Genomic DNA, 15,114 nt, shown 5'->3' with positions numbered 1-15,114 from the left:
TTGCTTCTTGCCAAATGGCTGGGTAAAAGATAGTAAAAAACAATGACAAATAATCCATGAGAACAATGAGTCAACTTCTCAGCACCACTGGAGAAAGAGCTATCCTACTACAGGGCAAAGTTCTAGATGTAAAAGCTCTTCAAACACGAAAGTTGATTTTAACATGAAAATCAATCATCTGTGGAAACTTGAGACAAATACAAATTTAAACCCTAGCATTTCACTTCTACTTCCTGTGGCCTAGTGTGAGTCATTTTCACCTCTCAGAGCCTCAGTCTCCTTATCTATCAAAAAGGGACAAAAGTATCTTCCCCAGAGGTTCCAGTGAGGATCAAGATAATGTAGATAAAGCTGGTTACACAGCGACACGTTCAGGGGAATGAAATGTGAGGGCCACTGTTCATGGCTGTACCTCTGAACTTCATTCATCTGCTTAAATGTTGTGGGGTTGTTTGTATATCATATTGAGATGTCATTTTTCCTCCTGAACCAACTTCTAAAAGAAATTCTTTATTAAATGCGTTACATGAAATCTGCAATGAACTAGAAGAACATTCCAAGTGTCTCTGGAGACCTGATATTCTCACCCCAAGTGAGACCAACAGCTCTAGAGCAGCGTCTGTTTCAGCTGCTCTGAGGCTATTTCATTTTCATTACCCTGCTTATATCCTACATCAGGGTGGGCAGACAAACTGAGGGCCAAATTCCACCCACCTTAATTAAGCTTGAGAGGTAGCTTTTATACCTTTAAACTAATATAAAATGAAAAGAGAAGAATAAGCAGCAGGGACTCCTGCAGCCTGCAGAGCTTAACATTTTTACTATCTGGCCTTTTATAGAAAAGTTTGCCAATCCCTCTCTAAATGATTGAATTTGTGCAGTCTTGGTAATATTATCAGTATAGAACTTAATCTAAAATGAGGTTCTGCTGATTAATAATGAATACGCAGAGGATGGCTTTTCTGGAGCTTTTCCTTGCAAAGGTGACCGATTAAGTGGCAGCTGTCTTTGGTGGAATAGTGGGAGGCAGGATTGAACGGGAGAAGGAAGAAGAGTAAGACTCTAACCAGAGCCAGCAAAATGTCAGCTCCCGCTGTGTTAAGGACCTCCACCCATCCTGCCCTGGTGACTGGTCTGGAAGTAGAGACCCCTAAGCACCAGGTAATAACCGGGTCGGACAAGCAGTACAGTAAAGAACAGAGTGGCCTTTGGACACAGACAGACTTGGGTTGGATTCCTGGCTCTGACTCTTGCCTTTGACAAACAACTTTATCTGAGCCTTAATTTCTTCATCTGAAAAATGGGAACTAAAACAGCTATTTTGTTTGTGGGGATCTGAGATGATGTGCAAGGAATACCTGGCACTGTGTCTTACATACACTAGGTCCTATCCCAATGGCACCTGCTGTTATTATGAACCACAATGCGGAGTAACACACAGGTGAATCTGCTCACAGCAGGGTCTATTACCAAGTCATCTCCTAACTGACCCAACTGGGAAACTAGAGCCCCGCATCTGCTCTTGGTGCAGAAAATTTTAATTAGCCAGGAGAGCGAGGTAACAGGTTCAAGGGAGACTTAATTGGCCTGGCCCCACTCTCATTTATAACTGACTCGTCAAAACCGTGAGGGCTAAAGTGCACAGGCAGCAAGTAACTCACAGGTCTCGATACTGGTCAAAGGCATTGTTGGCTTCCACCTCCAGCTTTCTCAGCCGAGCAGAAGGCATGGCCCCATCTTCCAAGGGAGGGTCATACTTGTTACTCCATGGTGACCTGGAGGGGAGGAAGGAGAAGGAGGTGACATGTATCACTTTGGAGAGACATAGCCTGTGACTCATGAGTCCAAGCCTCAGCTGCCCAAAATTTCAGAGAAAAGGCCACTCCCCACAGCAAAGATTCTAAGCCCTGGCAACAAATCCAGCTTTTTTGAGGTTCAGCAGCAAGTGGACATGGATATGAGCCCCGCACTCCACCTCTCACCAGCTGCGTACTTCTGGCAAGTGGCTTGATGTCTTTGTAAAATGAGGCTGCCATCTGCTACCCATAGGGCTGTTGTGACAAGCAAAGGAGAAAATACATCAGAAGTGCTTGGGCCAGAGCCGGGCATATAGTGAGTGTTCAACAACTGTGCTTTCTTTCCTACCCTTTTTTGAATGTTCCTTTGTTTTCACCACTGCATTGATCAGCAGATGCCCCTCTCCCCGCCCTGATCTGCTGCAGCTCAGGAGAAACTTTTACTCCAAAGACCTTACACAAATAACAATTAAAAAGAGAGCTGTCGTTAGGGAAGTGGGCAAGAGACTCAGCCCCATGGGGACACTGATTACACATAAGAAAATCTGAGCAATCAAGTTCTCCACGTGAAAAGAGGACAGCTTTCCCAACACCAAGAGCCATACATGTATAAAGACTGCTAAGTAATGAGAACCAGTCTCTTTAGCCAGCCCAAAGACTTTCCACATTATTTAAAATGTATTTGCGACGTCAGGAAAGCATTTAATCACACAGAGTACGGGAAAGGAGGTTATAAGGGAAGTATCTACTCATTAAATCCTGCAGGTGGAGTCCAGGCAGCTGGGGGTTCACAGAAGGAAAGAGAATTAAAAAGGTGAGAGGAATGAAAAGGAAAAGACAATATGAGATTCAGACAAAGCCCTTTACACTCTTGGGCATAAACACCTCAATGTGTCCACTGTAAGAAACCCACATTGATTTCCCGTTTCTCCTTCTGGCAACAAACCCCACACTACTGAGGACACAAGAGAACCTTTCGATTTGGGATGGATGTTAAGGAAAAAAGGTACCACCGTCTTCTGAACCCGTTTTAACAAACTCTGTGCACAAATATTTTTCGTCTTGGTAACGGCTACCCTATGAGGCACCTACTCAGCGAACAGGGAAGACCTCTCCCTTCCCAAGGGCCGCAGACATGGCTGGTTCATCCCTCAAAACAGTGCTGCCTGACGGGACTCTCCACAGCAGCAGCAATGTTCTGTTTCTATGCTGTGCAAAGCGGCAGCCATGAGCTTCATGTGGCTACTGAGTACTTGTAGCCAGTGCAATCTGAGGGACTGAAATTTGCAGTTAACTTAATTTGAATTAATTTAAATTTAGCTAGCCAACTCTAGAACCTAAGCTCCAACAGGGCGGGATTTGTCTTCTCCGTTTGCTCAGCACCTAGAACAGTGCCTGGCACTCAGTCACGTGCCCATATAAAAAAAGCTGTTCAAAGGATCAATCAATTCTTGTACACCACCCTCCGAAGTAGAAGTAGCTACTGCCCCTCTCTGTCCCCTCGCTCCCATACAATGACAATTCTTACCATAGCCCTACCCTTCCTGAGCCTGAGAACATGGTGAAGGGAGCCTGTGCTGTTTGCCTCCACGCCCAAGCTCCCAGCACTGAGTCTGTGTGCAGTAAGGGCTGGTGATGGACAGCATGGGGTGGGGAGGAAGGACCCAGGAATACTGTCTGCTGGTGGTCCTGCAAACCAACAGAGATGGAGCAACTTTCTGCATTTTCTGCTGAGGCCTCGAAGGGCGCAGTCGCCTCCCCTATTGTAAACTAGGCTTGGTACCTCCCTCACCAGTGGGTGTAGGAAACAGCCAGAGAGCGAGAATCTGAACCCCCCTTCCCTTATGTGCTTTCTTTGAGTCTCCTCCTTGACACACTTGTGCTCTGACCTGCGTTTCCCTAGTTAAAGGGCCATCGCCCTCCTGTGTGCCTGGAAGACCCGCCCCAACTGGCTTTCATTACAAGACGACCTGATGAGAGGCAAGAGCCCATCTCTCTTGCAGGCTGGGGGCCTGGAATTTTCAAGAAGCCTGTAACTCACATTTCTCCTGGCTCACAGACGACAGCATTTCAAGCCGTTAGTCCTGGAGCCGGGGTAATTGTAGCTGGGGGAAAAATCATAACATTACCCAGAATATTCTTAGTGGAAGGGGCACTCAGAACACATTTAAGAGCTTAAATGGAGGCCATTTGAAAAAAGACAGATGGACAGGAACACTTAGATTTCAAAAGTCAGGCCTTTCATTTCCCTCAGAGAATGCTTTTTGTTTCAGCTAACAGGTTTCAAACAGTGCTGCTGGCAACGGTCACACCATAAGGATCTTATTTAAGCAAACGATCAAACAGTTAGGATGGAAATGTGTGGAGAAAATCAGAAGACCTTGAAGTGTTTTATATCGAGAAGAGGAAAAAGGGAAGCAAAGTCCTGGGCCCTGACACCCCGGGCTCCTCTTCGGCTAAGGTCCCCTATGCCTCTCTGCAGTGCCTGAGGAAGGAAAGTGGGAGTTGGCAGGGAGACTAGGAGGGAAAGCAAGTACCAAGGCCCAGGGGTAGCCCGGCCTCAACATGGATGTGGAAATGATCCCAGCCTTCCACAGGCTGCTGGGGAACAGCTGCCTCAAACAGCAAGCTGGAGTTTTCAGGTGGAAAAAGAAACATAATGACCTCAGCTCAAGGATCCCCTCTTCCAGGAAGCCTCCTCTGAACCCCATACCTGGCAAAGCTGAACCCCATCCTTTGGTGATGAGCTCCCTGGTCTGTTGGACCACTTAGCACCTCACAGACCTCTGTCTCAAAGGGCTGGTCCACCCTTTCCTAGGAGGCTGGACGTGGACCTATGCTCAAACCCTATACAGTGACTGGCCCTTGAAGCTGAACCTGCTCTGCCTCAGGGCTTGCAACACCTCTCAGCTGGGGACTCCCACACCTGCATCTCCTTTCCACCCAGACGACTAGACTACCTACAGCCTACCAGACACCTTCACTTTCGCCCAATGGGCATCTCGAGCTTAAAATGCCCCCAAACCAGCAAATCCCAGAGTCTTCCTCACCTCAATAAACAATGACCCCACCTTCCAGCTGCTCAGGCCCAAAGCCCCACAACTGCCCTTCACACCGCACCCACCCGCAAACTCTGCTGGCTCTATTTTTTAAAAGTAACTACTATTCACTGAAATATCTCCACTCTAGTCTCTGGTCTGGCTTGGATTAGGCTAAAACACATTCTCTACCTAACTTCTACCTGAAGCTAGAAAACGAACATGACTATAAAACAATTGTCTAGTCTCTTGAAAGTCAGTATTCATTAAATCTTTGACATTTAATGGTAACTTCTGTGCTCCTCAGTACTTCTGCATATGTTATTTCTTTTAATTCCTCCAGTAGCCCTGTCCTATTACCCTCACCCTAGCCTCGAAGGCCCTGCACAACCTGTCCCCACCACGCCTCTGACTCATCTCCCACCCTCCTCACTGCCTCCTCGCACTCCGGCCTTCCTTCAGGTTTGATCCTGACCAGCGCAGCTTCTCCCAGGGCCACCACTCCCAGCATGCTCTTCTCCCAGACCTGTGCTGGGCTGAACTCTTTCATCCTTAAATCTCACTTCAAACATTACACTAACAAGAGCCTTCCCTGTCTACCCGTCCCGCCTCTCTCTTGTCCTTTTTATGTTCTTTATTCAGTTTTCAGTCTATATTATTTACACATTTGCTTACTATCTGGCTTCCTCACTAGGATATAAGCTCCACTGAAGAGTGACTTCGAATAGTGCCTGACACATACAGTACATGCTTACAGAGAGATGTTATAAGTAGGATGCTGAAAGAACAAATACTATTATTTCCTTTTTCTATGCGAGAAAACTAAAGACAAAGGATAACAAGCAACTGGTCAAAGTCCCCATTGCTATAGGGGGCAGTGCCGGTTTGGGGCCAGGTCAGCTGGCTCTAGCTAGTTTTTTCTCTGACCCTGACCCTCTACTCCCCAAAAAGAGCAATAGGATGAAGCTTCAAGACAGCCCAGGTTCTGTGGGCTCCAAATAAGCCTAAAGCAGATGTGTTCCTCCACATTCCCCAAGGCACTGGCTATAGCGGTCCATCACAGAAATACTGGACTCGTTTAGGGTTCCCAATCTTTAATAGGAAGAACTCCTAGACACCCTTAAAAACCTAGGTCAGACATCACCTCCTTCAGAAAGTCTTCCTGGACTCAACCATGGTCTCCTCTATGTTACCCTCAAACCCTGAATAAGCTTGGCACTGTCTACATGAATCATGTCGTACAGGTAATCATGTCTGGTTCTAGACCATTGATCACCAGGATAGGGACTCATGTCACCTTATTTATTACACTCAGCATGGTGATGGAAAAGAGAAAGAAGAGTTGCATATTTGTTTGACAAAGCTGCATTCAAATGTTCCTTAAATATACATAGGCCCTCTCCGTGCTCAGGACCTCCATCACGTCCACACCCTGTATCTTAACCTTGCATTACTTAATTACAATGAAACTGCTCATTGTTCTGTAACAACATCCCTCTCCCTTTAGACTGTAAACTCCACCAGGGCAGAGGCCTTTTGTTCATGCTGCATCTCCGATACTCATTAGAGGCACTCCACAACATCTACTGGTTGATTGCATGGAAGGATAGATGGAAAGACGGGAAGAAAGGAGGGAGACAGGGAGGAAGAACTAGCAGAAAGACAAATGTCTGTCCTGTTCAGTGGTCCAGGTGCTGCCACATGGTACTGGGTGCCCACGGTGCAGCCTGGCGTGCCTGCTGAACTCTAGAGGCAGGAGCTCACCTATAGGAGTCTCCATCTCTGTTGTAGTCACACAAAAGGTAATCCTTTCCCACCACCTTGTCTCTGGCGATTTTCAGTGGCTGGTCAACAGAAGACAGGAGATCTTCACATAGACTGGGGACCTGGCAGAGAGAAAGGAAAAGGCAGAAACAGGGGTTAAAATAACACATCAGATCCAGGCTGGCTAACGACAACTGCAGCCAGATCACCGTCAGCATGTTTAACATCTGGCCCTTGGTACTCTGCCAGAATTATGGGCCTGTTCTTTTCTTTTCCACATGTGTCTGACACCAACTGTGTCCCTCTATAAAGAAACCTGTTCTTGAATTACAGCAGAGCATGATTTCCAATACAGCCTTCCTTCCAAATCTGCATTCAGCTTTAATTACCTGGTCGCCAGGGTGGTCTAGTACATTTAAGTATGTATATGCTCAGTATTGGTCTCTGGTGGGCAAAGTACAAGCTGAAGTCCCGAGAAGAATGTAAACATTTCAAATACACAGGAATGCACAGAACTCTGAGAAGAGTAACCCATCCACGGCAGAGAACTCCCACAGGCTCCCATGCTGGGTGCAGTTTCCAATATTTTCCAGGTCCCTGGCCAAGCATTACCAGGTTGACTTGTAGAGTCAACCTTACCTGCTGCAAAGACAGGGTCACACCAGCTTCTCACAGCCCGGGGTTCCAGCGGGCTTCTATCAGGTTGACCTGCCTGGGGCCACCTCAATGACAAAGAGGGCTCCAAGGTCTGGGGCAGGTAGGGCTGAATCTCGGGGCAAATGGTGCTGAATGTGACACATGGCCCTGCTAGTAACCAGGCCACTGGCCTCTTCTTCCCAACTCAAGCATCAATTTCCACCAAAATATTCCAGTAAGGGATGGCAGCACTTTCAGAGATGGATTCCTTCAAGCTTGAGTCACTTCCACGCTGTATTTTCAATGTGCTGACTTATTCGTTTCATGGGCCTGGGTTTATGGAGGCCCCACCATATCGTTTACCAGGCAAGTGGCTGCCAACTGCACCAACAGCCCTTCCAAATGGAAAAGTTAAATCATGTGGCAAGGACACCCAGAAGAGCAGCTCAGCAGAGGGGCCGACAGCTACACCAGTGCCTGTGTTCCTCCCAAAGGAAGACCTTTCCACCATCAGAGCGATGGGGACAGAGACCGCCACTACCTCAGAGACCGCCCAGCCTCTGTGGGCCTCTCAGGGCACCTCTGCTGACCCCAGGGTGCTTCAGAACTCAGCCTGTAAGGCTCTGTCTGGCACAACTAGAAGACGATTGCCCAGCCTTGTAGCTCACATCAATTCTGGCCTCAGTGAAATGGACCATTTCTTATACAAGGAGCAGCATGTCATCTAGCCCCCAAGAGGTATGCATACCATTAACCCCTGGAAACAGCCTGCTTATTTTCAGAATCTCTTCTCCATGCACCACCCACCTGTGTACCCCTCTCCACTAAACAGACAGACAAAAATAGAGAACTTTTTCCACCCTCAAATGGGGCTATTTTCAAAGTTAGTTTTGGTGTTGATCATATCAACCCCACTGCCATCCAAAGTGTCTACCACTTATCCACTTCAAGCTCACTCTCATCCTGTGAAGTAGTTAAACGTTATCCCCATTTACAGGTTTGAGAATTGGGGCCTAGAGTCATTAAGCTGCCCAAGGCCCACACAAGAAGCAAGCAGCAGAAACAGAAATATCCCCTTCTGACCGTAACTCTGGCCTAACAGACAGCTAAGAGGAAAGAAAGTGCACACACCAAGGCACACTCTGGTAGCAAACAACTCCTTCCCACCCCACCCCACCCCACTCAGGTATGACAGCCACAGAGCCTGGAAGAAAGTCCTGGCCTAGGCAAGGGAGATTTTAACAGCTTCCGCCCAAAGCAGCTGGGGTCTGGAACTAGTTTCCTGTTGTTGGCCCAGTGAAACAACCCTGGGCACCCATGTGCCTGCCTATCACACCACAGCCCTTCCCGAAGTATCACTATTTTTTCCATTGGCTGCTGCCTGGCTTACCTATTGGGCACTGACACTACTGGCCCAATTTATCCTGGTTATGGTGGAGACTAAGCAAACAGGCTCTGCAGCTAACTTCCTTACTCCACTGCTCACTGGCCTTAAGACCTTGGATAAGTCACTTTACTTCTCCACTAAGACTGGATTTCCTCACCTGTAAAGTGGGGACAAGAAAAACCAACCAACTGTGATTGGGAGGATCACCTGAGCTACTGCATCGGCGTTCAGTACAGTGCCCAGCACAGGGGAAAGCACGCACATTAGTAGCTGACATATTTATGCCCCCGCTCTCTCTTTGTGCTCAGTGCGTTCTGTGATCTGTTAATCTTAGAAGGTCACACCAGCCTAGATGACACCTGAATTCACCACAGTTTCAGGCGTGGGATAAAAATGGACCCTTGAGAACCCAGGTTTTCTTAACCCCAGTTGTGCCTGGGGCCACCTGCTTCCCCTTTCCCACCAGTCATGTTGCTTGCAGATAAGTCCCCCAACACAGGAAAGCCTACAAAATAATGGGATTTGGTATAAAATGGGTATGACTTCACTCCTATCCAAAAGGTTAATCCATAGATCAAAGTATTTGAAAAACATCTTCCTGGAACTTGCACAAACTGAATTATATTTTTTTCTCTATTTGTTGTCTGTCTCCCTCACTAGAATGTAGACTTTACCAGGCAGAGACTCCAGTTTTGTTAGTGGCTGCATCCCTAGTGCTCATGGCAGTGCTCGACACACAGTAAGTGCTCAATCTATTGGGAAGGAGGGGGCAGTTTTACAACATGGAGGCTCCCAAACGCCAATCAACTTTAAGAATTTATTGTAAAGAACTAAACTTTGATGGCACCAATGACCACTTTCACTTGTGATTCACAAATATGAACCGAGATGTCATACAAAAGCTCTAGATTAAATGCACTGGAGTTTTGCCCAGCCGGGCGTGGCTCAGCGGTTGGGAGTGGACCTAGGATCCAGGCGATCGGGGTTCGATTCCCGGTCAGGGCACATGCCCAGGTTGTGGGCTCGATCAGTGACTCTCTCATCATTGATGTTTCTATCTCTCTCTCTCCCTCTCCTTTCCCCTCTCTGAAATCAATAAAGATATATTTAGAAAAATTAAATTAAATAATAAAATTAAATAAATAAATAAATAAATGCACTGGAGTTTTCATTAAAATTCTGGCATTTTTATTAATATCTGACCTGGAGGGCCAACCTGAGAACCAAGAGGCCTATGTTCTAGCCTGCACCCTGCTGCTGACTAGCCACACAACAAACACAGTAGGCGGGTCACACCAGAGACCCTACATCAGTGAAAACACTTCAGGAAAATCCTAAATGGCATTAACTTCTCCATATGGTTAAAAGTACTCATCCTTTTTCAGAGAATGCCCCATCTTTGTTTATAAGATGTCCTTAATTTTATCAGAGGCTTATTTGGTTTTTGTTTTAAAGGTTGGCAACCCAATGACCTACTCTTTTTTTTTTTTTTAATGTTTCTCACCTGTGAAACTAAAACACAAAAATGTGGCAGCCATTGGTCTAGAAAATGGGATCCAGCCGGCCCCACATGGCCAAGGAGATCAGATCAGCATAAAGGACAGAAGGGATTCCACTCCTCCCACTTGGTAACTCATGTCCTTCAAATCAGACAAGCTAAGGCAACACTGCAAAGAGCTGATTTGTGATACCAGCTGTCATCAATAGCCATGCTTGTCACCTGCTCAGCCTGCCTTTCCTTTTCTAGTCACAGAGCTCCTCATTCCATATAGTTTGGACAAGGCTGATCTCCACTCCACCACCCGCCACGGGCCACCAATAGCTCCACACCCTCAAACACCTGGGCCTATTCAAGGAAGGAGCTCTCAAAGTTTTCTCCAGGGGCTGTGGGAAGGTGTATGGCTTTCCTTCTCTCTCCAGGGAAGCTGAGGTGGAGGTGAGGGTCCAGGGCTGCACCAGGCATCAGGAGAGCACCTGAGCTTCTGAGCAATGGGGAGGCCCAGAGATATTACCTGAAGATCCAGCCACCCTTGAAGATCTGTCACTGGACTTTTCAAAGTTCATGGCCAGGTACTATCAGCTTCAGAAAAACATACACCTTAACTATTGCTCAAAAAAATATGGCAGTGCACAGAAAAACACTTAGAACTCATGATGGAGTATGAGTTGCCCTACTGTACAAAGCACCTGGAATATAAGGATGAATGATTCTTCATCCAAACAGGTACAATTTTGACCTTTTGGATAAATTCGGAAGGTGGGCCATATTTTTGTATTCTATTTCCCTCCATCAGTCCTGTTTCTCTGATCAAAGATAAAATGCCCTGGAGGAATAATCTTACTATAATCAAAAGGAATACAAAGTATGGACTACATGATGTGCTTACAGATTTGTGCACCAGAGCAGCAGCTGCCCAAGGGTGTATTAGTCATGGCCTGGCACCTGATGATCTTACTCACCCCCCATCTCACCCCTCCCCCCCCACCCCTCCACTTCTGCCTGAGCCCTCTCAAACTACCACACTGCTCTACTCACTGGTCCCTGAACACTCACTTGCACATACATTCTTCCATTAAAAGTCATCTCCATTTAGGGTTGCTGGATAAAATGGACTGGCCTGTTAAATTTTAATTTCAGATATACAATGAATAACATTTAGTGTAAGTATGTCTCAAATGTTACATGGAACCTATATTTTCTTTGCTAAATCTGGCACCCCATCCCCCATTCCTCTCTCAAATACTACCATCCATTAGGGCCCAGCCCAAACTCTAATTTCTTTATCAAGATGTCACATTCTTTGGAATTGCTGCAGTAATGCTGATGCCAGCTGAACTCCAAGTGCTTTGGGGAATGCTGTTCTAATATTATCAGCTACTATTCTACTACTTCCTCACTATTTAACCTTCTCTACAGAGGCCGAGACTGGACCCCTAAACCCAGCCAGCGACCCCAACACGGAGTAGGTGCTCCAGTATGTTTGCAGACTTCTGAGGAAGTGAGTATTAATCTTGTGGCCTGAGGTCACATTATAGATCCAGAATAAAGGCATTTACCTCTGTAATCTAGTAAATTACTGAATGACCCCTTCCCTACACTCATCCCCAACCCTACCCCTGCCTCCTGGTCACGTCAAATGCTTAGAGCAGTGGAAGAAATCACATTAAGACTCATGGGTCATGAGTTTGCACAGCAATTTAAAAGAAAGGACAAGTCCAAGCACTCTGGGGTGCTTGTATCATCAGCTTCACTGCCTCCCAAGCCAAGGAGGGCCTCTAGCAAGGACACGTGGTTGGTGCGAACACCCCAGAGCGAACGGTTTCTGTCCAAACTCCTCATCTGAACTGCTTAACAACCTTTGTAAGGAGTGTTCAGATAACACCAAAGGTGTCAAACCAATTCAGGCTGTTGGGGGATTTTAAACTTAATTCCAAGTGACAAGGAATAATAAACAATGCTGCATTGGTCAGGACGGTGTTTCTGCCGTCGGGTCTGGTGGTGGGGTTCAGGGCTCCATCAACTTCTCTGCTGCCACAACATCCCAGGGAGCAGGAACCACCACGCCCTTCCTCACTGATACCCTTACCTGGGTCACTTGCACCCAGGGGGCCACTGGAAAGATATTAGAGGGAAAGGGAAATAAAGTGAACGTGGGCAGGAAAAGAAAAATCCCAGAAGTAAGAAGAAGTTGGGATGCCATTAGCAAAGGCCTCAGTGACACTTTAATCATAATGAGGACAAAGATGAGGAGGGTGTCATAGCCAACAGCTGGCAGTGTATGCCAGGCACTGTGGCACTATAAACTCTACCTGCAGCCCTCCTTCAGTCCCTAACAAAGCCCTAGATATAGAGTCAGTTACCATTCCTATTTTAAGGAGGGGGAAGCAGGGCCTTAGAGAAATAACTTGCCCCCAGAGCCTCTAGCCAATGTCTAAGAAAGGCCATGTGAGACACAGTACAGTTAGGTTTAAAAATAAAATAAAAATCAAATCTTGCTGTTGCCCCAGAACTGAATACTTTTCTACTATCTAACCCAACAGCTGATCACATGAAAAGAGATACAAATCAGACGTTTCCGGCCACAAGTGGGGTTTGTGTTTGTGCCGCCATATGGTTCTACTTTGCCTCTTCCCTTCTCCATTAGTTATTAATGTTGAAAAAAATTGTTCAACCAGAAAAAGAAACTTGAGACGAACCCTTAAAAAAAGCACACAAGCCAGACCAGTCCAACTCCACAGATAATCTAATCCACGGCGCCCCGTCTTTAAGAAGTGCACCCTTGTACCTCGGTTTTTTAAAAAATGGCCAAATGAACACATTCCATCTTTTGATCTGCCCGCTGGCTGAGAGCCCGCCACCAGAGAGATAAGAATCAAAACCAGGCGCTGTTCCCCGGGTCGCACACTCAGATGAGTAATGTTGGTGAAATCATGGCTGGGCAGTCCTGGCCGGCTCCACTCCCCCCAGTCAGTCACAACAGCCCACTCCCTGGAGGCAGCAAAGGATCGGGGTACTGGAACTCCCTCCCGGTGGCCAGCAGAGGTCTCTGCTTACAATCTGTTCCTTTTATTTTTTCCAAGGCCCAAAACTTTTGCCTTTTGGAAAACAGTGTTTTGCTTTCAGCAACATACATGTGCTAGTGTCAGAAACAATCTACAGTGTGACATTCTGGAAAACACCAACCTTGAAGTCAAATGTGTGTTAAAATCCTTGGCTTGTCACTTCCTGGCTGAGTGCAAACTTCCCAAATCTCAGAACTGGGAGCTACAACACCCATCTCAAAGAGAATTCATTCCACTCAATAAATGCAGAGTGCCCACGCCAGGCACCTGTTCAGCAGAGTCAGCCGCCGACAAGATAGACACACACGGCCCTGGCTCTCACAAAGCAGGGTCCAGCCCCTACGGACAGGAAACAGGAGCCAGAGGCATCAACTCATGTCACCACAGGATAAAAGCCACATAAGCTAATGTTATTGAGGACCTTGCTCTGAGGTAAGACTGGAGCACGACCCAGGACCTGGTTGGTCAACACAGCTACCGAGGGGTGGAGTGGAACTGGAATCTAATTCAAAACTCCAACCCAGCTCTTCCAAAGCTGGGATCCACCAGGTCAACAAAACTCCCTTCATCCAGTCAGGCTCAGAGGAGAGGGGTGAGAAAAGAAGCCAGTGGGGGAGAACTCCAGGTTTACATGGACCAAAGCCTCTCCCTCCAGGTGCCAGGCCAGAGCAGACACAGGGAGCTGGCACCAGGAAGGGGCTGCACTGCAGCCACTCTGGAACTGCAGGCAGGGACCTGTGCCCACCACCCAGCACAGAGCCTGGCAAGAAACGGGCACTTTGGCCCTACTGGACCGAAGGCCTCCTGGCCTCCACCCTCAACAACACACACAAGGAGGGGCCCTTTTTCAGATCCAGCCCCCCATTTTTTAACAGGAGAAAATGTACAATGTTTATTACAGATGTACATGCCAGGGGAGTCCTAAGATATGAGACCCAGCCTCTATTCTAGTTAAGCTATCAGCAGACTCTGAGAACAATATTCTTTAGGTACAGACTGCAGTCTTCACTTGAAGACTATAAACTGTAAGATGTACCACTAATGAGAACATCATTAATGTGCACATTAAGTGTAAAGGGCAATTTCCCAGTTTCGGAAACATTAAAATGAGTGGGCTGCACACCTCAGACTGGAGGTGCTGGCACCTGATGTATATCCAGCAGACTGAGCTCTCGTTTCCAACAGGAGCTGGGATTGCAGTTACTGCGGGTCTAACACAAAGGAAGCTGGCCAACACAACAATGCCGGTATCAGGAAATTGTTTTATTCTACTTAGAAATCAATTTTCACATGCCATTAAATACAAAGAACTTTCTCAAGAAACAATAAACCCACCTCTCCCTTTCTTTTCCTAGGCAGGTGCCCCAAACCACCCCAGAGATAAATAATAAACAAAGGCAAACTTCCTGGGCTAGGTTTCAGGCATTCATACTCAAGACTCAAAAGTTATCTGCCCTTTGGAAGTTCGCAGCCTGGAGTAAGAGGCCAGAAGCTTTCTAAAGGAAGGGGCCGGAAGGGGCAGAACAAAGAAGACAAATTGAAAGGAGAAATTAAAATCACTATATGTGAGGCAACCACAGGCACACACAAGGCTCTGTTGTCCACATGTAACCTTATGCTTCGTTGAAGGGATGAACTAGGGCTGGGAGCCTAATTAAATTAACCATGCCCTGGCCAGAAGCACAGCTCATCACCTGTGTCTGCAGAGAGACGTAAGGATCTTGCTAAACTCCTGCTCCTCTTAATTAAGGGCTGGTCCCTGAGGGTTAGAGCACAATACACAAACGATTTCAGAAGCCAGAGGCGGTACGTTCACCGGATACACTATTTTGGACTCGGTGCTGAGAACTGCACGTAGCCACCAGGCTGATATTAGAAGTTGCCACATATTAGACAGGCAATCGCCTCAGCCTAAGGGCAGCAAGCAGGG

The 15,114-nt window shown here is 47.0% G+C and overlaps 1 protein-coding gene across 1 annotated transcript in view; it reads right to left on the bottom strand.

Moving 5' to 3' along the window:
- CAPZB (capping actin protein of muscle Z-line subunit beta) overlaps nucleotides 1-15,114 on the bottom strand; it is a 113,346-nt gene that overhangs the window by 32,796 nt on the left and 65,436 nt on the right. Inside the window, exons 3-4 of the mRNA XM_016214617.2 lie at nucleotides 6,599-6,720; nucleotides 1,662-1,775 (exon numbers count right to left, since the gene is read on the bottom strand). Coding sequence (XP_016070103.2) covers nucleotides 1,662-1,775; nucleotides 6,599-6,720 — 236 coding nt within the window. The remainder of the gene's footprint in view (nucleotides 1-1,661; nucleotides 1,776-6,598; nucleotides 6,721-15,114) is intronic.

This window comes from Miniopterus natalensis, chromosome 9, assembly GCF_054644295.1.
Source record: "Miniopterus natalensis isolate mMinNat1 chromosome 9, mMinNat1.hap1, whole genome shotgun sequence".
Lineage (NCBI taxonomy): Eukaryota > Metazoa > Chordata > Mammalia > Chiroptera > Miniopteridae > Miniopterus > Miniopterus natalensis.
The sequence above is the reverse complement of the archived record's forward strand: the minus strand, read 5'-3'. Positions and strand labels throughout refer to the sequence as shown.